Consider the following 23,716-nt stretch of genomic DNA (forward strand, 5'->3'; position numbering starts at 1 on the left):
GCAAACTTGCTGAGGGTACACTCAATCCCCTCATCCCCTCAATCCCCTCATCCAGGTCATTGAGAAAGATATTGAACAAAACTGGGCCCATTACCAATCCCTGGGGGACACCTCTTGCCACAGGCCTCCAAGTTGACTCTGTGCCATTGATGACAACCCTCTGAACTCTGTTGTGGAGCCAGTTTTCAATCCACCTCATTGACTAACCATCTATGCTACATCTCCTGAGCTTTTCTGTGAGGATGTTATGGGAGACCGTATCAAAAGCTTTACTGAAGTCAATATATATGACATCCACTGCTCTTCCCTCATTTACCCACTTGGTCATAACTTCATAGAAGGCTAACAGGTTCGTTAGACAAGATTTCCCCTTGGTAAATCCATGTTGGCTACTCCTGATAACCTTCTTGTCTTCCATGTGGTTAGAGATGACCTCGAGGATGAGCTGCTCCATCATCTTTCCAGGGATGGAGGTGAGGCTGACTGGTCTGTAGTTGCCTGGGTCCTCCTTCTTGCCTTTTTTGAAGACTGGAGTGACATTTGCTTTCTTCCAGTCATCAGGCACCTCTCCTGTTCTCCAGGACTTTTCAAAGATGATGGAGAGAAGTTCAGCAACAGTATCAGCCAGCTCTTGCAGCACTCGTGGATGCATCCTATCAGGGCCCATGGATTTGTGTGTCTTCAGATGGTGTAAGAGATCTCTAACCCTGTCGTGACTGACCAGTGGAATGTCCACATCTTTCCAGTTGTGCTCCCTTGCTTCTAGAGACTGGGGTTCCTGAGGGCTGGTCTTAGGAGTGAAGACTGAGACATTCAGCATTCAGCAACTCTGCCATCTCTGCATCATCAGTTACTGTATCTCCCCTCTCATTCAGCAGTCGGTCCACCTTTTCCATGCTCTTCCTTTTTATCATTAGTATATTTGAAAAAACTCTTCATGTTCTCCTTCACCCCTTTGGCGAGATTCAGTTCCAGGAGGGCCTTGGCTTTTCTTGTTGCATCTCTACATTCTCTGGCTACATCTCTATAATCCTCCCAATTGACCAGTCCTTTTTTCCACATATTGTAAACCTCCTTTTTGTTTTTGAGTTTTACTAAGAGTCCCTTGCTTATCCATGCAGGTCTTCTGCTTGCCTTACTTGATTTTTTTTTTCAAGGGAATACATTTCACTTGAGCTTGGAGGAGGTAATGTTTGAACATTAACCAGCTCTCTTGGGCCCCCCTTCCTGGATATTTCCACTGGATATTTCCAAGTAGAGTCTTGAAGAGGGGAAAGTTGGCCCTTTTAAAGTCCAAGGTTGAAATTTTACTTATCACCCTGCTTCCTTGTCTATTGGTATTAAACTCTAACATCTCATGCTCACTGCAACCAAGATTACCCATCTACAACCAGTCCTTCTTTGTTTGTTAATATCAGGTCCAGCATTGCACTTCTCCTTGTTGGTTCTTCAACTACTTGCAGGAGAAAGTTGTCATCAATGCACTGCAGGAACCTTTTGGACTATTTGTGCTTGGCTGTGTGATCTTTCTAAGTAATATCTGAGTGGTTGACATCACCCCCAAGCACTAGGGTGCTTGATCTTGATGCTACTTCCAGCTGCCTGTAGAAGGCCTCATCAGTAGCTTCTTCCTGGTTGGGTGGTCTGTAGTGAACACCCACAATCATTTCATCCTTGTTTGTACATCCCTTCACTCTTACCCGTAAGCTTTCAAAGCTTTTATTATCTCCCCCTGGGTTGAGCTCAACACATTCCAGTTGCTTATTCACATAGAGGGCAACTCCACCACCTCGCCTTGTCAGCCTACCCTTCCTGAAAAGAACATAGCTGTCCATAACTGCATTCCAGTCATGGGAGCTGTCCCACCATGGCTCTGTAATTGCAACAAGATCATAACCCTGAGACTGCACCCAGATTTACAGTTCATCCTGCTTATTCCCCATGCTTCTTGTGTTGGTATACAGACACTTCAGACACTTAGCAGAGGAGTATCTGTTACCATTGTGGTGTTGCATAATCTACTATCGCTTACAGCCCCTGGGATAGCAGTGGAGCTGGTACCCTGCCTCACAATTGTCCCAGGAATGTCCTCAGTGAGGCTTGTTTTTCCCTCTTCCCCTCTCAAAATTAGTTTAAAGACCTATCAATCAGCCCTGCCAGTTGTTGTCCCAGGATTCTTTTTCCTCTCAGAGATAAGCAGGTTTTTTTCCATAGTCAGTAGGCCTGGAGTCTTGTAGAGTAGCCTGTGATCAAAGAACCCAAAAACCTGCCGTTGACACCGGTCCCACAGCCAGGCATTAATCTGTTGGATTTTCATGTTTAGTCCATCATTAGGCATAGCTAGTGGGGAGACAGAATCAAATACTACTTGTGTTCCTGACCCCTTAACCATTCGTCCCAGGGCTCTGAAGTCCTTCTTCGTTGATCTCAAACTTCTTTTTGAAATTTCATCATTGCCTACTTGGAAAACCAGCAATGGGTAGTAGTCAGTTGGGCGGATCAGGATAGGAAGTTTTCTCACTATGTCCTTGACCCTGGCCCCAGGTAGGCAACAGACTTCCCTAAGGAGTGGATCAGGTCTGCATATAGGACCCTCAATGCCCTTCAGAAGTGAATCCCCAATGACAAGCTTAGAGGAAGTAAAGAGCACTCTGGGTATCCCTTCTGCCTCTGAGGGCAGCTGTGACTGGGCTGGGTTTGCCTAAGCTTCCTTCTACACCAAGGGCAAAAGCAGCGATTGGTTCTGGTTAAGCAGAAGACTCTGTGAATGACATAGTGAACTCCTGTGTGCTAATGGCCAAATTGAACCTAATATTTGGGTTCCTAAATTCTCTTCATACTCCTGACTTCGCACCCGTCAGGGGAGCCTGAATATTTTGCAGAAATAGCTCCTTTTAGTCTATCTACCATTAATGGTTAGGACAAAAAGTGGGCTGTCCTAACACCTCCATGTGTTTGATACCCAAGCCAGTAACCTTCTGTCTCTAATGGGAGCAGTGTTTGTAAAGGGTGCAGTCTGGTGGTGGCTTCCTGACAGTGGTGAGGAATGCTTGTTCTTGGTTTACACCAACCTTTCTGTTGTACCTGTCCTGCCAGTGATAGCTGCTTTGACTGTTGAAGCCTTCCTTGGCTGAGTTTTGAGCTGCTTCTGCAGAGTTCTCTGCACCCTGAGCAGGTTGATAGGACTGCAAAGAACTGAATCTTGGTGCTGTTAGGAAGTATCCAAGTTCAGTGACTAGCTGAGGACATAATGACATAAATTCCAGAGCAGATAGTTACCTGCTGGTATGTTGGCTTATAAAGGGAGGAATTCTAGCTGCTTCAGCTGAGGCTGTTTGAGCCATGCTTCCACCATGGGATCTTCAGTTACCCTGCACACGTGAGCCTAAGTAGGTGTATCATTTATTCAAGCTTCTACGTATGCCAGATCAGGACTGAGCCCTTGAGTTATTGCGGCTTACAGCTTTGTAATGTTGCATGCTTTCATGCTTTCTCTTTCTTAAGAATTTGATACCAAGTGAGCAAGGTCTGAAGGTCTGCCTTGGGCAAATTGTGATATGGACAATGAACATCTTTTTGTGCTTTCATGAAGCTATCTGAAAACAAGTGTGGTGCCTTTTTGCTATGGTGCTGGGCTAAGTATATTTAAGCATGCATAGTAGTTGGGATTTTCTGTTCTGTCTTTTTTTACCTTGTATGAGTTCTCCACCTTGCCTATTTCCCCCACAGCTGATTTTATGCTACCTTTAGGATGGTGGCCCCTGCCCTAGTTTATCACAAACTGCTTTCATAATTCTCTTCTGCTTGAAATAACTTGAGTTTTTTTAGAGCCACTTTCATTTCAAGTTTTGCTAGGGAGTAAAACCTGTTACAGTGAGATAGGATCAAACAAAATTCTGTCTGTAATGAAATCAGGAATATGTTCCACTGTAACTATGAAACAGAAGTGGCCCGGTTCTGCTTTCTTACCCACTTAATTAAGTCCTAAAAGATGTCAAAATATGTTTATCTTTTGTCCAGAGTAGGGAGTGATTCTCTGAACTGGAACAGCATACCAGTCACTTTGTTGATTTTAGTGCTGTCATATTTGATGTATGTTGGCTTAAGCACAGGAAACCAGCCACAAACAACTAACTTGTGAAAGCAGCTACTCAAGTTTTGAGAGAAAATTCCTGAATGCTGAATTGCAAAATCAGTGGCAAATTTGGAAAATTCTTTTAAAAAGTATTTATTCTGTTGTTTTTCCCTTTATCCTTTACTAACACAGTGTTGTTCCTGTGTCCAGCCCAGTGCAGGATTACAGCAGCGTTTGGTTTAGCACTGCAGAGTCTCATGAGGATCCCTGTCTAGGGGATGGTGGAGCTCAGCAGTGTGAGTGGGAGGGTGTGACTTTCTCATCTCACATCCCTCTTTCAGACAGAAGGGAGTCCTGGAATCCTCTAGTCATATTCCTCTTGACAGAAGACTTATTTTGTTGTGGAGACCCAGAATGAAAGCTTCATCTTACACTATGTGTTTTAGTGAGATGAAATTAATGTACAGTTAACCTAGTCCTGGAAGCATTACGTCCTTGGCTTGGACTGCAGACAGCTCAGTTACTCTTAACTCCTGCAGGCTGGCACAGCAGGGCAGGGCCTCTTCTGGCTACTTGAGATTGTTGTCATCCTCAGCCAGCAGCAAGCAGGCACTGGCTGGCATTCCTGGAGTGCTGGGTGAGGGGAGCAAGTACCACAGGGTAAAAGGTAACCTCTTCTTCTTCTGCAGCTCCCATTAGCCATCTTGCCAAGGCCAGCAATATTATTTTAGCAGGGAGTGTAACCAGATGGTGCTGATGCCCCATCTTCTGTCTGTGTTGGCAGGCTGGGTTCCTGGCTCGGCATCCAGTCAGATGCCCATTTAGATGCTACAGTGCTCTGACCCAGAGGAACAGCCTGGATAGGGGGAGAGGTGTTTTGTTCTGCATGCACAGGTGAACAAATAAGTACCTGTTTGTGGTGCTGGAATCTTGCCAGATCAGTCAGAAAAATATGTTGCGAAGCACTGGAAGGCTTTCCTCCTGAACTAATCTGCTTAAAGTATTCCAGTGATGTATGTTCCAAGTTAAACCTTTAGAAGTTGTTTGCACTGAGCCATCAGTGTAGGCTTCGTTTTTTATCTGGGAAACCGACAGACCAGGAAAAAAATTGGGGTTTTTCTTTTTTTTTTTTTTTTTTTAAGTATTGCTTCAGATTTGTTGGGATTGATCAGATTTTGCCTCTCACTCAACAAAAACACAGTATCCTAATTACTGCTTACTTTCCTTCCCATTCGGACTGCCCTACACCTCTGAGAGTGCTCCACGATGGCTATGTCCCCAGACTGTCCCAGACTGGTCCTGCCTTCCTGCTGTTGCAGTACAGAGCTGCCGCCAGGCGGCAGCATCCCCTCTGGTCTGGCTTCTGAGTCCCATCACCTGTACCCATGAAATTACCAACACCTCATATGTCCCTGGTGTCCAAGGAGCACTGCTGGCCTTGTCAGCTATCATGGCTGCACCAGCAATGCTGCAGATCAGCATCTGTGCAGTGCTGAGAGTGCGAGTCAAATGCTCGCTACTGATCCAAGTCAGGTTGAAGACAAAGCAGTGTGATTCTTAAAATGGCACAAACAGGAACTTATCCTAGCAATTAATAATGAGGGTCAGTAGTTCTTAAACACCCATTATTTCTGCTAACATGAGATGCTGTTCTTCAAAAACATAAATGTGTTCTTCTAGCAAACTTCTGAAAGGTTTAGAAGATCCCCTCCCAGAAACATTTTGCAGTATTCTTTGTGTTCAGAAAATGGCATCTGTTCACAAAGGTTGATTCCAGAACCCAAGGACCATTTATCTTCAGAAGCATTAAACCTCTTGTTGAATCACAGAGTAATTATTCCTGAGAAAGGCTCTGTTGTTCGAGCTCTCATTAATGTTTATAGACAACAAAGGCTTGCATTGCTGCTTGTTCTTTTCAGGTATCTGTCTCCTGTGAATGTTTCTCCATGTTCTTAGGTTCCTGTCAAGGTAACTCTCCAAAGAAATGTAGAAAATCAGTCTTTGTGGAGGCCATCTGTGCTATGGAGCTGCCTCTATTATCATTGTCATTATTACCTGAGTACAAACGGCTCACAACCCCACACACTGAGGCTGCAATTCTGATCTGCTTCATTTTTTAAAGTGAGCATCTTTACTTTTGTTTCTTCCAGGGAGTATTGTGAGTGTGGGAGATCCTAAGAAGAAATACACCCGATTTGAAAAAATTGGTCAAGGGTAAGTTACTTACACAAAAACAAGGGCCAGGGCTTTTGCTAGTGGAATATGAAGCATGAATTTGGGCAAGCTCCACACATTTCAGACACTGACTTTAGACTCTCCTGTCCTTCAGTATTGGTCAGAATTCATAGCTCTGGTCAGAAGGTATCATCAAAGACAGCTTGATGTTGACAATGTCTTGTCAGCAGCAAGGAGCAGGATCTGGAAGTTCTAGTGTCCACTGGTCAGGACTGTAACTACCTAGTTTAGAAGCTGACACCAGAGATGACATAAAAGCTCTTATTTCTAACTGAGGGAGTAGAACCCCCAAATTCAGTCATAAACAGTGTTGATGCGTAAAGTACTTGATGAGAAAATGCATCATCTGCCTAGGATGCTATTCCCTTTTGAAATCCAACTTTGCTTTCTGTAAATAGTATTGATTGGAAATACTTCCTGTGAGGAGTCAAGAACAAAGGAAATTACATCAAAATTAGGTCTCTGACTTACATTTTAAATACAGAGTCCCTGCTCAGCTCAGAGTTTCCTTGTCTGTGTGGCAGTCCCAGGAGGACAAGTGCTATTTGTGTAACACCAGAATCATGCTGCTGTCAGTGTATGACAGAAGTTGTTTACTGACATCAGGAGATAACTTAGGTAACTAGTGCTTGATGAAATAGTTGTGCTTCCTCAGGCAGTGCAAGCTCTCGCTAGAAAGACAAATTGGTGTGGAGCCATGAGCAGCCAAGGTTTGAGTTGGTTTGTAGTGCATCCCGTATCTAACTGTGGGCCCTGGTACTTGCTTAACTGCATTAAACTCAAAGACATAACAGAAGCATTTAAAAGTTACATACAGATGGGAATTCTAGTTGCTTAGAAATAAAAGTTGGTAATACAGAATCACAGAGCCTTTGCAATTAATTCACAGCTTTACTTGAATTACTCACTTTTATCTAAACTCCTCACAGATGGCCTAGAGCATACAAAAAGCACCCTAATTTAAATAGCTGTTTTTAAATAAACCCTGACAGGACTTTGCTGAGGAGGTAGAGCATGGTGTTTGCGAGGCTGAATAAATGATGTTGGCTTTTTATGAAAACAAATTGGATTAATCTTGACAATTAGTCACAGGAAAATACATTTGCATTTATATTAAAATAATTCATAGCATGGCAAAGAGAACACCATTCTCAACTCAGAGATGCAGTCTCTCGTGCCTGCTGAATTAAAATACCTCAGAAATATTTCAGCCTGCAGGTTAAAAAAAAATATAAAACAAGCTTGGGGATCATGTTAAAATGAGTAAATTGATTTTGGCCTTTTTAGCCATTGGAACACTTGCTGGGTGTGTGTTCCCACTTAGGATTCCCACCTGGCTCTTCCTTGCCTCACTGCCCATGCAGACAAAGGCTTCTTAAATGATGGCAGTATAGACCTGTGATTTAGCTCAGAAGAAAGTCCCAGTAGGGTTTACAAGTCTGCAGCTGCTTTTAAACCCAGAGAGCTTCCTCTGATTGTGGCCTTTCCAGCCCTTCTCATAGTTACAAGGGAATAACCCCTTTCAAGGAGAGGCAGGTGGCAAACAAAACCCTGCCCTGTCAGTCTGCAGGTGAGCATGTCATTTATGTCTGGTGGCTTGACAACGCAACCTATGTTTGCACAGAGGCAAAACAGAGACACCATGAAGAGTCCTTCAGCCGTCTGGTGCATCTAACAAGCAGCTGCTGATGGCTCTTGACACACAAAAAAGCTGTCTAAGGATCCTCTGTTTTGAGTAGTTCTCCATTTGTGTGTGGAGCAATATAAACCTTAATGTGGTCTAGCTGTGACCTCACAGAGACAAGTTTAGGGGGAGAAGAGTTTCCTTGCATGCTGGAGAAAAGTGTCTAGATTCTGTCCTCATGTGGCTGTGACATACTGAAGGCTCTCATAGTGACTGCATGGTTGAATTTTGCAGATAGAGTCAAAGTAGATGTCTGAGAAGGCACAACTAGACTGTATGTTACATTCCTTGGAGAAAAAAAAATCCACATGCACACATGTACAAGAAAAAAACAAGAGAAGAGGAAAGAGAAAATAAGAAAGAAAACATGAAAAAATACCCCAACAAAGCAAAACTGGATAAAATGGAAAAAGAAAGAAATATATTATTTTCCAGTTTTTGCAGACACACCCCCCCTAGGTGTTGAACTAAAATAATTTATGTATGTACAGCTGGTATTTGCACCAGCCCTTTTTCTTCATGTTGGAATTAGGTTTTAGCTTGGATACCCTGCAAAGCAGGGCTGGTGGGCTCCTGCACTGTGCACTGCTGGCCAAAGGAGTGAATATACAAAGCTGGTTTAGAAGCACTACAGGCAGCAGAGATCTGTCTCCTGCCTGGGCTTGCTTTCACTCATAGGGACTAAACCTCTTCTCATTCCTTTGCTGCTGTTTTGCTTCTAGGGCATCAGGAACAGTTTATACAGCAATCGACATCGCCACAGGACAAGAGGTAAGTGTCAAGAGTACAGCAAATTCTGCTGATCTTCAGAGCTTTCCCCTTGGGTGTGAACTGGGGATGGGGCTTTCAGGTCACCAGTAGACCTTTACTGCAAGCACTGCTCCTTTGAAAAACAGGGTAGTGTCAGCTGGCAAAATCCATCATCTGCTCTGTTCACCTTCTCAGAGAAGGCTCTTTAGGGGAGTTTCTCATCCACTTGCAGTGCTGCACTTTGTAACTTCTCTTAGATAGAGGTCTACAGAGGATCTAAAAGCCCTAACTAGGCATGGCTTGTAACCTATCCCATCTGTCTGTCAGATAGCACAGAATGGAGTATTTTGTTTAAACCTAGAATATGTAATGCACATAAGTATTTTCTTTCTGTCCAGCACTTAAGAATAACAGCAGGTGCTAAATAATGATCAGAAATTGTAAAATTGCTAAATTTGGGTTTATGTATTTGACAATAACAGAATCAAGTCCTGCTTGGAAACAGTGCATGAGTAATAACAATGATGATAAACTATGGTCAGTTATGAAGAATGTAGTTCCAGAGGGTGTTGATAGACAATTGTGGTTGAACAATTAAAGAGCATATTTACAGATTTTACAAGGCAAAATGTATATGGCCATGTGTCCTGTAACCCACACCCAAGGCAGCAGAGAAATAGGCTGTTGTATTGTATGGCACTGAGCTCCTGTGTCTAACAATGAGACAGTTTGGCACAGCTTGACTGAAACATCCACAGACACTCACTGTATGTTCATTCAGACCTTGTGCAACAGACTGCTCAAGTGCATGGTTTTCAATGTCATTTCAGGTGGCCATAAAGCAAATGAATCTTCAACAACAGCCCAAAAAGGAACTAATTATTAATGAAATCCTGGTCATGAGGGAAAATAAGAACCCAAATATTGTGAACTATTTAGACAGGTAAGTAGTTCTTTTGTCTCTATGTTCATCACTATATTGCAAGTTTAAGATTTACAACAAGGTGACCTGGTAGTGGTTGAAGGAAAGGCTGTGAATGTTTACTTGGACTTTTGTAAAGCATTTGACACCTTGTTCTGCAGCACCTGCCTGAATGCTTGTGGCTTGGATGGGTGGATGCTTTGCTGTGTAAAAAAATGGCTGTTGGCCAGGCCCAAAGAGTGGTGGGGAATGGAGTTAAATTCAGTTGGTGGTTGGTTACAAGTGGTGTCACTGGCAGAAAATTGACCTCTTTATTATTTGTCTCCTCATAAAATGTATGGGAGGAGATGGCATTTTGTCTGCATTAATCTTTTCTAGCATATATATAGTTTGAAGACTCTTTTCAAAAACGTGGATAAGCCATATCTTTTTAAAACAGCAGCCTCTATGTTCATGACCTCAATGCTGTTTTGTTGTGGGTTTTTTCACATTGATTATATTTTCTCTCTTACAGTAAGTGCTGATAAATCATCATGGAAGTTACTTCCGTTGAGCTGTTCCAAATATTTGCCATTGCTGTGGGTTCCAGGAAGACTAGATTCAGATTTCCAGAAACACATAACTTGCCAGTTTTAAATTGTTCTTCCTCTTTCTGAATGTATTTTAGGTGAAGGTTTTCAAACTGTTGACCAATTTCTGTCCTCAGTGGTACACACCATGCTGCTACCATGGACTACTATGAAAGTTGTGTTGCCTTGTTCCTGAAGCTAATCGTGGAATTTGTCTGTAAAGATGATGAACCAGATGATCTGATACAGATCTTTGCTGTTACTAATCTGCCTTTTTTACTTGTTTGCTGTCTAAGTCATCTGATTTTTCACTTCTGTGACTTTCACATTTAGACTGCACAGATTCCAAGTACTGTATAGCCTGGAAGGAATGTCTACCCATTTTATTCTGTCTTCATTTAACAATGATCTGAAAACAAAAATCCACTGTAGTCTTTTCCTTAAAGAAGTTCAGCTCTGTGCATTCATCTCAATGCTGTTGTTTCCTTCTTTCAGCTACCTAGTCGGTGATGAACTCTGGGTCGTTATGGAATACTTGGCTGGAGGCTCTTTAACAGATGTTGTTACTGAGACATGTATGGATGAAGGACAGATAGCAGCCGTCTGTAGGGAGGTGAGGGATTCTGTGTGTGCTTCTGGTTATTTGAACAGTGTGGGACTTCTCAACAGGTGGTAAGAACATGAGTAATGTCATCCTCAGAGGCTTTGTTTCTCTGTTGCTTTTAACATGGAGAAGAGCAAGCATCCTAAGTGAATTACCTATCAGTAATGCTGCATTTGTAAAACTCTGTTGTTGCATTCTTTTATACTCTTATTGTAGTATCTCTGTTCTCAGCTTCACCTCTTTCATTACTCACAATTCATCTAGAAATTAAATATTCTAGAACCATTTCCATTCTTGTGTGATGAAATCAGGTCATTAAATTTTACTCTCATGTTTCTTTTTTATCTTGTCAGTGCCTGCAAGCTCTGGATTTCCTTCATTCAAACCAAGTGATTCACAGAGACATCAAAAGTGACAATATCCTCCTTGGAATGGATGGATCAGTCAAATTGAGTATGTATTCTTGGTCAGGAACAGCATTCCCAGGATGCGGTGTGGGGCTGCCAGTTTGGGTAACTGACTGCCAGATACCCAAAACTGATGCCTGTGGTCAAGCACTGACCGCTGGTACAGGCTGAGGGCAGTTCCTTCATGCAGAGGATAGAAATTAGAAAGGTGTAAAGAGTGGCTTTGGTTTCGGTAGGTCCCTTTCAGAGTGAGGGAGGGACAATCTTTTGCTTGGTTTCATCCTTCTAGCTGACTTTAACAATATTGTTTTTCTTCTCAGCTGATTTTGGCTTCTGTGCTCAAATCACCCCTGAACAGAGTAAACGGAGCACAATGGTCGGGACTCCTTACTGGATGGCACCAGAAGTGGTGACAAGGAAAGCATACGGCCCCAAAGTGGACATCTGGTCACTTGGGATCATGGCAATAGAAATGGTGGAAGGAGAACCTCCTTATCTTAATGAAAATCCTCTCAGGGTAAGGTACAAATAAAACCAGATGCCACTGTCATGAAACAAAATCCCTGTCACATCAGCTTAAACCAAGTTCCACCAAGGCCTGCTTCTAAAAATGCCACTGGAGCACATCAGCATATCTTGTAGCTTTGGTCTCTTTTGCAGAGATTGTGAAGACTCACTCAGCTGCATGGAAGCGAGCCTCTTTGGCTTTGCTTAAGAAAGTTAGGCTTAGCTTAGGCTAGATGATCTTGAGGAGGAGAAAGGCTGGAATGTTCAGGTGTCTGGATAGGTCCTGTGTGCATGGAAGGACTGTGCATGCAGATAAGCAGCAGGACCTTTATGCACATCATAGAAGGGATTCACAGAGGAGTCAACACACACAGATACTTGTAGTCCTCAAGTAACACTTACATTGTTCCAGCTGTTTTGCCTGTGAAGATGACCATGAAAATACAGAGCTAGTGTAACAGATTCAATGCTGTCTTTCCTAAGGAAAAGAAAAAACAAACATCAAACTTTTCTAAAACAGTGGTTTTGAGTGATGAACTAGCCTGCAACTTTTTCTCATGGGGCAGCCTGCTTGAAGCATAAAGATCATAGTTTAGAGGCAATGCAATCTGTTCTGCTTCTTGTCCTTTTTTGCTGTAATGCTTAGTGCACATAATTTTTTCATAGTCTAAGTAGTTTTCTCTCTGTCACCAAGCCTGAGTTCTCAATACCCCAACAGTCAAAACCTTCCATTTCTTCCCTGGCAATTTCTGTGGCTGCATTAGGAGGGTTATTTGGTGGTATAAAAACATCATCTCTGACCCTCTGCCAGGGAAGAAACTGCCACTGGAGACTGGACCTTAAAAACCAGAGAGGGGCCTGTATGAGCACTTGTGGATATGAAATAAACAAGTGGAGTCTCATGTTTCCTTTTCTTGTAGGCACTGTATCTGATAGCTACAAATGGGACACCAGAGCTTCAGAACCCTGAGCGACTTTCTGCTGTGTTTCGTGACTTTCTGAACTGCTGCCTGGAGATGGATGTGGACAGGCGAGGGTCTGCCAAGGAACTTCTGCAGGTACCTTTAAAGGTCATATAGTCCAACCCCCCTGTAGTGAGCAGACATCCTGTCCAGGGATGGGTTATCTACTATCTGTTTTTAAACAATCTGGACCAATGCCTCATCACCTTGAGCATAAAAAAATTTCCCAGAACACAGGCAGGGCCAAAATCCGATCTAGCTGAGCCCACCTTGAGAAACAGATTAATGGGATGATGGGCTGTGCCTGCCTGTGATAGCAAGGTACTTGGACATGAAGGCACAGGTGCAGATGGTCCCCTCAGTCCTCTTTGTACATATTGCTGGTAACCAGAGGAACACTGCTTGAGCCTGTGAGTAACTGGGTTTGGGAAGTAATGGTTCCTTTCTTTTTCTTCCTCTGACAGCATCCATTTTTAAAATTAGCCAAGCCACTCTCCAGCCTGACTCCTCTCATCATCGCGGCAAAGGAGGCAATTAAGAACAGCAGCCGCTAGTGCTTGCGGCCAGCTTTCTCCTGTGGCAGCTCAGAGCAGGACTGAGAACAAAAACTTGATAAAAACCTCAAGTCTTGTGCTGCAGGACAGATGGAGGGATGAACAAACCAGCGGTCACAGTCCTGGTGGTAGGAGGGAGAACATATCAGTCCCTCAAGGAGTAAAATATGATCATTTGTCTTCTTCCTGCTTTCTGGCTCCTTTATTTATTTTTAAGATGAAACAGGGGTTAAGACAAACAGGTAATGACCGAAAATGCTTTGCTGCCTCAACCATTTCCAAGGTAAAGCAAAATCAGTTGGAAGAATCCCTTCCTTATCACCCTGTGAATAAGCTGTACATTCACTTTTAAATTGTTAGTTGTTTCTTAAAGATGAAAAGTCCCTTTTATGGTTTGTGTTTTTTTGGTACAGTTTGGAATTGGAAAAGGGTCTCCTTCATTCATAAACTCCAGACTGCACTGCCTTTGGAATGCAGCCCACTCGCTGGTATTTGCCCAGTCATGGTACACGGAGTTGAGGAACAAAGTGAAATTGTATTTCCAACTAAAATTGAATCAAGAGGGAGGCAGACAAAACATGCTGTTGAGGTACAGGCTTTCAGCTGTGAATATAGTGTTTTGGTTCTTGACCATTTAAATGACTTGTAGAACTAGTTGTAATCTGTTTGCCTGGATGAGAATCTTAATCAAATGAAAAAGCAGAAAGTCAGTCAGTGTGCTCCAAAGGGGCTTGTCTGCTGCAAAGCTGTAAGAGAAATGTGAGGTTTAATAGCAGGCACAGCCTTGCCTCGTGCTGAGCTCCAGCAGACCCCTTGCAGAGCACAGAGCAGCCTCAGCATCCAGAGACCTAGGCTGGAAGTGGCAGCAGACCAACTCTGGGTGCTTGTCTCCTCCTGAGACCAGACTAATCATCCTGAGTCAGAGCGAAGCTGGCAGTAGGCTGCTCCCAGGGTGAATCATAGCTAGGCTGTGAAGTGCACAGACTTTTGGAGTTAATCATTTTGAGTTTGTGCAGGAGTAGAGAAGGTCAAAACAGAGGTGAGTGTTGGTCACCTCAGAAGATGCCTTCTCCTGGTTATCTTCTATCTCCTGTGGAAGGTCAGTTGCATCTGTGCCACTCTTGGCAGAGAAGAAGGGAGCTGGGCTGCTCTGCAGGCTCGTGTGCAGGTGAGTGTCCTTCAGGCACTGGGTTTTGCCATGAAGGCTGAGGCCAACACGAGTGAGTGACAGCTTCCTCAGTTCAGATCTGCATGAGCTAGCGCAGCAGACAGCTCTGGAAGAAAGAGCCTTAAAACTTGGGAGTTCTGCACTGAGCCAGAGAAAACATGAGATGCAGAGTGGATTGCATCAAGCCAGGCTGCTTTCTGCTGTCCTGCTGAATGCAGCTCTGAGCTGCTGGGAGGGAGGAAATCCTGGATATGACTGAGAATTGTGCTTGACTAGTCAACTGATTTGTAAGGGAGCTGAATAGTTGAAGTATGGCAATTTGTTTCATTTATTCATTTCTGAATGAAAGGCCCAATGTGACTTCACTCAAAAAAAAGCATTTGCATGAAGTATTTGTTGCTCTGTTTTAGTAGTACAGCTAATCAAAGGCTTTCAAAACAGCAATTGAAGCAACACCCATCTAGTGAGAAAAAAAAAAAAACCAAACAAATCAAAACAGAGTAAAAGAGCTTTCTGCTGTAGAAATCTTCATGTTTAGGTCTGGTCCTGCAAAGGGCTAAGCAGCCTTTTGGATACTAACCACCTTCATTTTTTTGCCAGCAGGAATGAAGGATGCTTGGGCTATTCTTGAATTAGGCCACTGGCTGCTTTGGCTTTGTACTTAGTTAGAGTCTTTGTGTTGCAGGTGTCATTAACACTGCCACCTCACTTACTCTCGCTCACCCTGTCTGTCCAGGTGTCTTTGAGGCAACAGAGAGAAGCAATGCTCACTGAGTTACCACAGCTAAGCATGAATTAACCTTTCCTGATTTCCTGGGGAGGACAACAGGTCTGGCTTTCAGATGCTCAAATAACAGCCCAAGGCCAGCAGCTCCAGTTTTGTGAAGCGGAGAAACCTCGGGGGGAGCCAAGAGACTTGCCAGGAGCTGCAGCTTCTGTAACCGTGGCTGAGGAGACCTGCAGGCAGGGCCAGGAGCATTGTTGGGATGTTGAGAAGTATCAGGGAGCATAAGAGAGAGACAGACTACTGGAGTCCCACCTTACTTTCTCTGAGGTGGGCCTGACAGGCAGACAGGATGCATGGTATAGGGCATTGCCTATCCTGTCTACACCTGGCTGACTCAGTGGACAGAAGGCAATGGTGACAAGTTCCTGCCTGGCACAGGAGACATCTCCTCTGTGACAATGCCCACCTTCCCAGGTACCTTTGCACAATAGGTATGAGGATCTGCAAGTGGAATCAAAGAAAGTGGGGACGTCTGCTGAAAATACAATACAGTGGAGGCAGAACAGTCCAGAAGGTTCCTGAAGTGTATGAAAGAGACCTTCCTGACACAGCTGGTGAGGCAACCAACTAGGAAGGGTGTGCCACTGGACCTGCTGTTTGTGAAGAGAAGGATTTGTGGGTGATTTGATGGTTGGAGGCCATCTTGGGCACACCAATCACAAAATGACAGTTTTCAGTTCTTGGAGAAGTAAGGAGGGGAGTCAGCAGAATTGCCACCTTGGACTTCCAGAGGGCAGACTTTGGCCTGTTCAGGAGCCTGGTGACTGAGTCCCTTGAGAGGAGTTCTGAAGGGCAAAAGGCTCCAGGAAGGCTGGACATTCTTCAAGAAAGAGAGCTTAAAAGCACAGGAGCAGGCCCTCCCCATGTGTCAGAAGTTGAGCCAGCAGGGAAGGCTTGCCTGGCTGAACACAGAGCTTTGACTGAAACTCAGGGGAGAAAAAAAAAAAAAAAAAGAGTTCCTGGCCTTTGGAGGAAGGGGCAGTCAACTCAGGAGGACTACAAGGATGTTGTGAGGTTATGCAGGGAAGAAATGCAAAGGACCCAAGGCCAACTAGAACTTAATTTGGCTGCTGCTATGACAGTAAATTAAAAGTATTTCTATAAAAACGTTAGCCACAAAAGGAAGGGCTAAAGAGAAAACAGTGACCATGGATAAGGAAAAGGCTGAGGTACTTATTGCCACCTTTGCCTCAGTTTTTAATAGTAAGACCAGTTGTTCTCTAGGTACACAGCCCCCTGAGCTGAAAGACAGGGACGGGGAGTAGAATGAAGCTGCTGTAATCCAAGGGAGATAGTTAGCAACCTCCTGCACCACTTAAACATGCACAAGTCTATGGCACTGAGTGGTGTACACCTGAGGGTACTGAGGGAGCTGGTGGAAGTGCTCACCAAGCCTCTTTCCATCATTTACCAGCAGTCCTGGCTAACTGGGAATGTCCTAGTTGGTAGGAGATTGGCAAATGTGATGCCCATCTATGAGAAGGGCTGGAAGGAGGATCTGAGAAACTACACACCTGTCAGTCTTGACTTTGATTCCAAGGAAGGCTATGGAGCAGATCATCTTGGGTGCCATCACAGCATGCACAGGACAACCAGGCGCTCGGGTCTCGTCAGCAAAAGTTTATGAAAGGCTGGTACTGCTTGACTCGCTCATTCACCTTCTGTGACAAGGTAGCCGCTTAGTGGATGAGAGAAAGACTGTTGATGTTATCTACGTGGATTTTACTGAAGCTTTTAACACTGTTTCCCACAGCATTCTCCTGGAGAAACTGCTCATGGCTTGGATGGGCCCACGCTTTGCTGGGTAAAACACTGGATGGATAGTTGGACCCAAAGAGTGGCAAGGAATGGAGTTAAATCCAGCAGGTGGAGAGTCACAAGTGGTGGTCTCAAGGGCTCAATATTGAGGCCTGATCTCTTTAATATCTTTATCAAATCTTTGGATTGAAGGGATTGAATGAAGCCTCAGTGAGGTTGCAGACAACACCTGGTTGGGTGGAAGTGTTGAATTCCTTGAAGGTAGGGAGTCACTACAGAGGAATCTGGAAAGGCTGGCTGATAAGAGGTCCAACAAGGCTAAGTTTTGGATTGTCCACTTGGGTCACAGCAACCCCGTGCAACACAAGAGGCTTGGGGAAGAGTGGCTGGAAAGCTGCCTGTCAGAAAAGGACTTGGAAGTGTTGGCCAACAACTGATTGAATGTGAGCCAGTGTGTGCCCAGGTGGCCTGTAGCAGGAATGGCATGGCTGACAGGATCCAGGGCAGTGATTGTCCCCCTGTACTCAGCACTAGTAAGGCTGTACCTCAAATAATGGGTTCATGTTTTGGTCCCTCACTGGAGCACATCTACAGAGGGGCAAGAAAACTGGCAAAGGGTCCAGCGAACAAGTGTTACAAGGAGTGACTGAGGGAGCTGGGGTTGTTTAGCCTGAAGAAAAGGAAGCTGAGAGGGGACCTTGCTCTCTACAGCTCCCTGAAAGGAGGCTGTAGTGATGTGGGGTCACTCTTCTGACAAGTAACAAGTGATAGGACAAGAGGAAATGGCCTCAGGTTGTGCCGGGGGAGGCTCAGGCTGGACATGAGGAACAATTGCCCAAAAGCATTGTCAAGCCCTGGACCAGGCTACCCAGAGGCTCCCCATCCCTGGAGGGATTTAAAGGCTTGTATAGACATGGTGCCGAGGGACGTGATTTATTGGTAGACTTGGCAGTGTTGGATTAACAGTTGGACTTGACTGTCCTGAAAGGTCTTTTCCAGCCTAAATGATACTATTCTGTTCAAAAAGTTTTGCTTGTTTTGTGAGGTCCCAGTTTTCTCTGTCAACCTAAGCTATCTATTTAGAGAACAGATTTTCTGGTGAAGGAGAAGAATTCAGGCCCAGGATGGGCTGCCCTTGATTGGCAAGGCATTCACCTGAGTGAAGCAGGTTTGTATTCTGTGTGAGAAGTGAAGAGACCAGTGACAGGTTGTTTCCAGTAGAGTTGTTTTGGGGTTTTTTCCTACCCACAGAAGAAGAGCCAGCCATCCTTTACAGGGAAAGCACTTCTTAATAGCACATGTATGCTGGCCATACAATATACTTATGTTGACAGATGACACTATTTGATTGGGTTTTTTCCCTATTTATTTTCTTTGTCTATACCTTTTTCAGTGTCTCTACTATAAAAGGAGCTGCCACCATAACTTCCCAGACGATAAGAGATATGAAAAATAGAAAATTAAATGGTAGCATTGTTTAAATTTTTTTTTGATCACTGTTTTGTGACTGCTATTCTTGAATTAAGCAATTAGTTATCTATGATTTTGACTATCTATTTGAAATAGGAATTTTTGTTGTGAAATACATAGGAAAAGAGGTTTCAAACACTTTCATTCCAAGATTTTAGAAGATTGGTTTATTTTCTTCATTTAAAATTTTGTTAAATGGTAAAAATCCTTACCCAGTGCTTGCCTGGTTCCCATTCCTGCAGTGAAGATGTGTGTAAATGACCTGATGACTTGCTGTGGTTTTGATGTGGTTTAGGATAGCAGCATGACAGCAGTAAAGTCAGGGAAGTTTGAGAAGCACAGAAAAGCTTATTTATTTAAGAAGAAAAAAAAAAACAAAAAAAATCCACAAAACAAAGAAACCCACAAACCAAAACCATAACTGTGTAAATTTCCACACGTGGCTCCTGCATGCACGCCTGGGAACCTGCACATGAGTGGCTCTTACAGTGCTCTCAGATTTCGATCACAAGCTTGGGCTGGGGTTACACTCTCACTTCTCATGCCCAGTGCTTCTGTAAGTACGTTGTGTGTTCATTCTCCTCTTTGGCTACTGCTGGCGACTCACACTACACACAAATGGACTCAAGTATTGCTCTTTAGCTGTTTGTGCTGAGTTTCTCTGAGGCCAGTGGCTGCACCTTGGCAGGTCTGTCAGTCAGTGTTTCTCCTTGTCCTGCCACCAAACATGAAGCACATTCCAGTCACCACAAGAAGGGAAGTAAGTACCTGCCTCTTGTCCTCTAGTTGTAGGAATGTCACTATACCCTGTTGTCTGTATGACAGTTATTTCCACTATATAGTCAGTGCTATGGCTACTGAACATTCCTCACACTGAGCCTGTAAATACATTATTTCTTAGCCCAGTCTTAAGCAAATTCAGTGAGCAAAGAGGCAGCAAGAGTGCTGTAACACCTACCATCAAGGGCAGGAGCCAGTGTTTCTTTGCTTGGCATCCAGGGCATGCACACTAGTTCCAGCTTCACCATGCTAAACATTCCCAAGGTAGTGGTTCACACACCTTCCTGGTGGACTGCTGTTCATTCATGTTTAGATGTGTAGCAGCTTCATGATGGGACAAGCTGATGAAGATCCATAAATATAAGTGTTCGACTTTTTTTTTCCCCTTTCCCCTGAGCAGGTAAATGTCTTAAATTTTAGTCCCTAGTTTTCGAGGAGCAGGCAAATGACAACCTTTGTGTTTCAACAGAAACCATTCAAGGATCCTTTGAGTGTGGTTTGCAATTCAGGGATCTTTAAAACTTCTCTTTGCTTGTGTCTTGTCCTTGAGCAGACATAGTAGTTTCTTTTTCTGTCTGAACTGCAAAGAATCTTGCTTATACATCCTGCCTTTGGACGCAGTTTAGAGATGATTGCCATAATCCTAGGCATGCATCATGTGTATAAACCATCACAGGCCTGAGTCTACCAATGACTGGGTGCACCTTTGGTGACAAGAGCTGTCTCAAAAGAAAAAATGGTGTTACAGGAAAGAGGAGGGAGGGATGCTTGCGTGCTCCACACAGGTCCCCTTTGGACTGCCATGTAGGTATGAGCTGGCAAACTTCATTCTCACCACTCTGCAATTCTCCCAAGCAAGCACTTGCATTCTGCTAAAATTTGACCCTGCCTGGAGAAACTGGGGGCAGTATCATTGGTTGAAGTTTATAATACGGAAATTGCTAATCATTTTAATAGCCTGCGAGCACAGTGGCTTTGCATGGACAGTTTCCCAGCAAACCACACATCAGCTTCATCAGGTGCCTCTTGATCTAAAGGAGTGGTACCACTGGCAATCACTTGGGGATCATGGTTGGTTTCTGCAAAGCTTACTTACGAACATTTGCCTTACCCAGCTTATGTACAAAGCCAAAAGGACTACATTTGGGTGCAGTGGCCTGGACTGGCAGTTCTGAATGTGTCAGAAGGGCTGTTGGACACATGGAAAAACACCTTTGAATCACTTTCTAATGCTGCAGATTTGTGCATGCTGACCACTGAAGCAGAGTCCAACCCTAGGATCCTGCTGATTAATGAAAGGTCCAAGTGAAGGTTTCCAGTTCCTCTGTTACTAGTTCTCAGGTGACAGCTTGAGCCTGGATGCCTCTGGAGAGGGACTCCTGCCTCAATTACACCTTTACCACTCCCCACCTGATCCTCAAGTCCAATCACTCAGTGGTCTCTTGATTTCCTCTTGAGTTTTGCTGTCACTGGGCTGGCCTTCTGAAGTTACATCATTCTCTTGGAATTCTTTCCTTGGCCATTACCATCTTCTTTCTGCTCCTATCTGCTGGAAAAGGACCTGGGATGTTGGTCAACAACCAGTTAAGTATGAGCCAGCAGTGTGCCCAGGTGGCCAAGAAGGTCAACAGCATGCTGACCTGTATCTGCCACAGTGTGGCCAGCACCACTAGGGCGGTGATCGTGCACCTGTGCCGGGCACTGGTGAGGCCACACATCCAATACTGGGTTCGCTTTTGGGCTCCTCACTACAAGAAGGAAATTATGATGCTGGACCATATCCAAAGAAGAGCAGTGAAGCTGGTGAAGGGTCTGGAGAACAGGTCTGGTGAGAAGTAGCTGAAGGAACTGAGTTTGTTTAGCCAGGAGAAAATGAGGCTGAGGGGAGACCTCACTCCATACAAGTCCCTGAAAGAAGGCTGGCACCAGGTGGGGGTTAGTCTGTTGGCACCAGGTGGGGGTTAGTCTGTTCTCTGATGTAACAAGTGCTAGGACAAGAGGAAATGGCCTGAAGTTGAACCAGAGGAGATGTAGATTGGACAACTCTTCCTGGAATGTGTTGCCAAGGCCTGACCAGGCTGCCTAGGGCAGCGCTGAAGTCCCCACCCTTGGAAGGATTTACAGGGCTTCTATATGTGGTGCTGAGAAACATGGTTTAGTGGTGGGCTTGACAGTGCTGGTTTAACTGTTGGACTCAAGTGTCTTAAATGGCTTTTCAAACCTAAATTATTCTGTCTGCCGGATTCAGCTATTGTGTCTAAGCAGCATTAGTTTTATCACAAAGTTTACTCTTGGTCAGCTCTTGAGGCCTTAGGCCTCAACTACTTTAGTTACTAGTGCTAAACTGCTAATGATAACTGAGAGCTCTGAGAGAATTCAGGTAAATCAAATCTCTGGAACTGCAGGAACTGAGAACGAGTGTTGTTTGTGTGGCACATTTTTCTCTGTCCTTCACTCCTTTCAGGGCCGTGAAACAAAACAGTTTTCCTCAAGAGGAAGGCAGAGTGTTACCTCTCACAGGTCTTGCTCTTCCTGTTCTCCATGCATCATCGCTTTTGTCCCTCTTTCTGTTCTCCCATTCTTTTTGTGCTTTATGGCTGCTAACCAAGACTGTGACTGGCTCAGATACAGTGTGCGAGAGCCTCATTTCCCTGCCCTTTCAATTGTCTGTTCACAACAGCCTGTTGACTCTGTAAGCTTGGTCTGGAGAGGCCTGAGGGCCTGCTATCTGAAGTCCATGAGGGCTCCCCAGTGCCTCAGGCTGGTGTGGCACTGTTGCAAACATGAGGCAATAGTGGCAAGTTGTTGTTTTTGAAGTGAGATCCTTTGCTTCTTCATGACCTGTGTGTAATTTGTCCAGCCCAGCCATAGACTTAGGGATCATGTATACAGGCACTGCTGCTACTCCCAGCGAAGTCAGTGAGAATTTGGTTGTTTGCCTCAATGACAGCCAAACTGGTTCCTTAATAAGTGGGTGCTGATACTGCCCTTGGGTACTGGGGGCTGGAGAAGTTGCCTCAGCTGAGTGAGTGGGAGGGAGCTGCCCTCAGTTCTTGTTCTCCCAGTCGTGAGTGGGTCAACATAGCAAATGCGAAGAATGCATGTCTTCTACATCCATGTCTGCTAAGATTGTTGACCTTTGAGCTTAATGAGCACGAAGACAATTGCTTTTTGTCACACTGTTTAGTGTTAAGCAATGCTGCTAAATTAGTCTGTAGCACAGCGACAGGGGAAAAAAAAGCCCCTCAGGTGTTCAGGTGCAGCTCTGGTAAGCTGCTGGCATCTGCCTTAGTGGGCCAGCAAGTGGAAGGGGAACTACTCAAGATGGGAACTAGTGGCAGAAAACTGCACATGGGGCAGCCCTCTATTGAAGAGAACACAACACCTCCTCCTTGGGCAGAGCCCAGGATTGGGGGGAACAGCTGGGAGAGTTACTCTGGTGCTGGTGCTGCATCTGCACTGCAGGTGCTGTGTGTACAGACATGTGTTTCTGCAAAAGAATTCTACAACTCTTGACTGGATCAGGATATAACCAATGCTAAACTCCAATTTAGTCTGAAGCAACCAGTTTACACCTGCGCTGGTGTCTGCTATTTTTTTTTTTTTCCTTCAGGGTATCCAGACAAAAGTAAAGAGAGGAGGAGCCTACGTTTTCACTGCTTATCAGAAATGTATCTCATTTTACTGTACATTCCTTTTTTAGGACGTGTTATCTGTTTAAAAAAAGAAAAAAGACAAGAAAAAAGAGGAAAAAAAAGATAAAAACAGAAAACAAATGTGTAGTGAAAAATCTTCTGTAACTTTGAATTAAGAGGTAAATGATCTTTTTAAAACGAGCACTAAGTTATTTACTTTATAAATGTGCTGATGGCATGGCTCCATCTTACTGACCTCAGCATCCTTTTTTTAAAAAGATTTTGGGTTTTGTTTCCAATATTAACTTATTTTAAATGTGGTTGAAGCAATAGAAAATTGAAATATGGATTGTGCATGACTGTGTCTTGAGTGTAAAAATATTGCAGTTTGAAACTTGGACCTAAAGTATTGCAAATAAAAGTTATAAATACCAATGGATTGTGTGACTGCAACTTCTCCTGTGGGACTCACTGCTGCTGTTGTCAAAGTATTGTCAGTGCTGGCTGAAAATTCACCAGCCTTGATCATTGATGGAGTCAGACAGACTTGATCTGCACAGCTGTGTGTGCTTGAGTCTTTGTGCTATGCCACTAGCATGTCATGAAACAGGAGTTAATCTGCCACAAGCCCAATTTACCCTCTACTACTGGAGCTCCTTGTATCTCATGTATCTGCAGAAGAAGCCACTCCGCTTTTCTATTGCTCCCTAGTTTACAGCGATCCACTGAGTGCTGTGATTGTAGAAAAGGGTTGTGTCACCACTGCTCCCTATGTAATTTATAAAGAACCAGTGTCCCCTCCTGAGCAGTATAACAAGTTATGCAGATGGTGATGAGCTGCAGGAAGTG

At 44.2% G+C, this 23,716-nt stretch overlaps 1 protein-coding gene across 3 annotated transcripts in view; it reads left to right on the top strand.

Annotated features, from left to right (window-relative positions):
* PAK3 (p21 (RAC1) activated kinase 3) overlaps window positions 1–13,424 on the top strand; it is a 30,539-nt gene extending 17,115 nt beyond the window's left edge. For all 3 annotated transcript variants that reach the window (XM_054388741.1, XM_054388739.1, XM_054388740.1), the window contains 8 exons: window positions 6,226–6,289; window positions 8,717–8,765; window positions 9,575–9,687; window positions 10,731–10,848; window positions 11,193–11,292; window positions 11,567–11,763; window positions 12,674–12,811; window positions 13,180–13,424. In XM_054388741.1, coding sequence (XP_054244716.1) covers window positions 6,226–6,289; window positions 8,717–8,765; window positions 9,575–9,687; window positions 10,731–10,848; window positions 11,193–11,292; window positions 11,567–11,763; window positions 12,674–12,811; window positions 13,180–13,269 — 869 coding nt within the window. In that variant the 3' untranslated portion in view covers window positions 13,270–13,424. The remainder of the gene's footprint in view (window positions 1–6,225; window positions 6,290–8,716; window positions 8,766–9,574; window positions 9,688–10,730; window positions 10,849–11,192; window positions 11,293–11,566; window positions 11,764–12,673; window positions 12,812–13,179) is intronic.
* The last annotated feature ends 10,292 nt before the right edge of the window (window positions 13,425–23,716 follow it).

The sequence above is a fragment of the Indicator indicator genome, chromosome 17 (assembly GCF_027791375.1).
Source record: "Indicator indicator isolate 239-I01 chromosome 17, UM_Iind_1.1, whole genome shotgun sequence".
Taxonomy (NCBI): Eukaryota; Metazoa; Chordata; class Aves; order Piciformes; family Indicatoridae; genus Indicator; species Indicator indicator.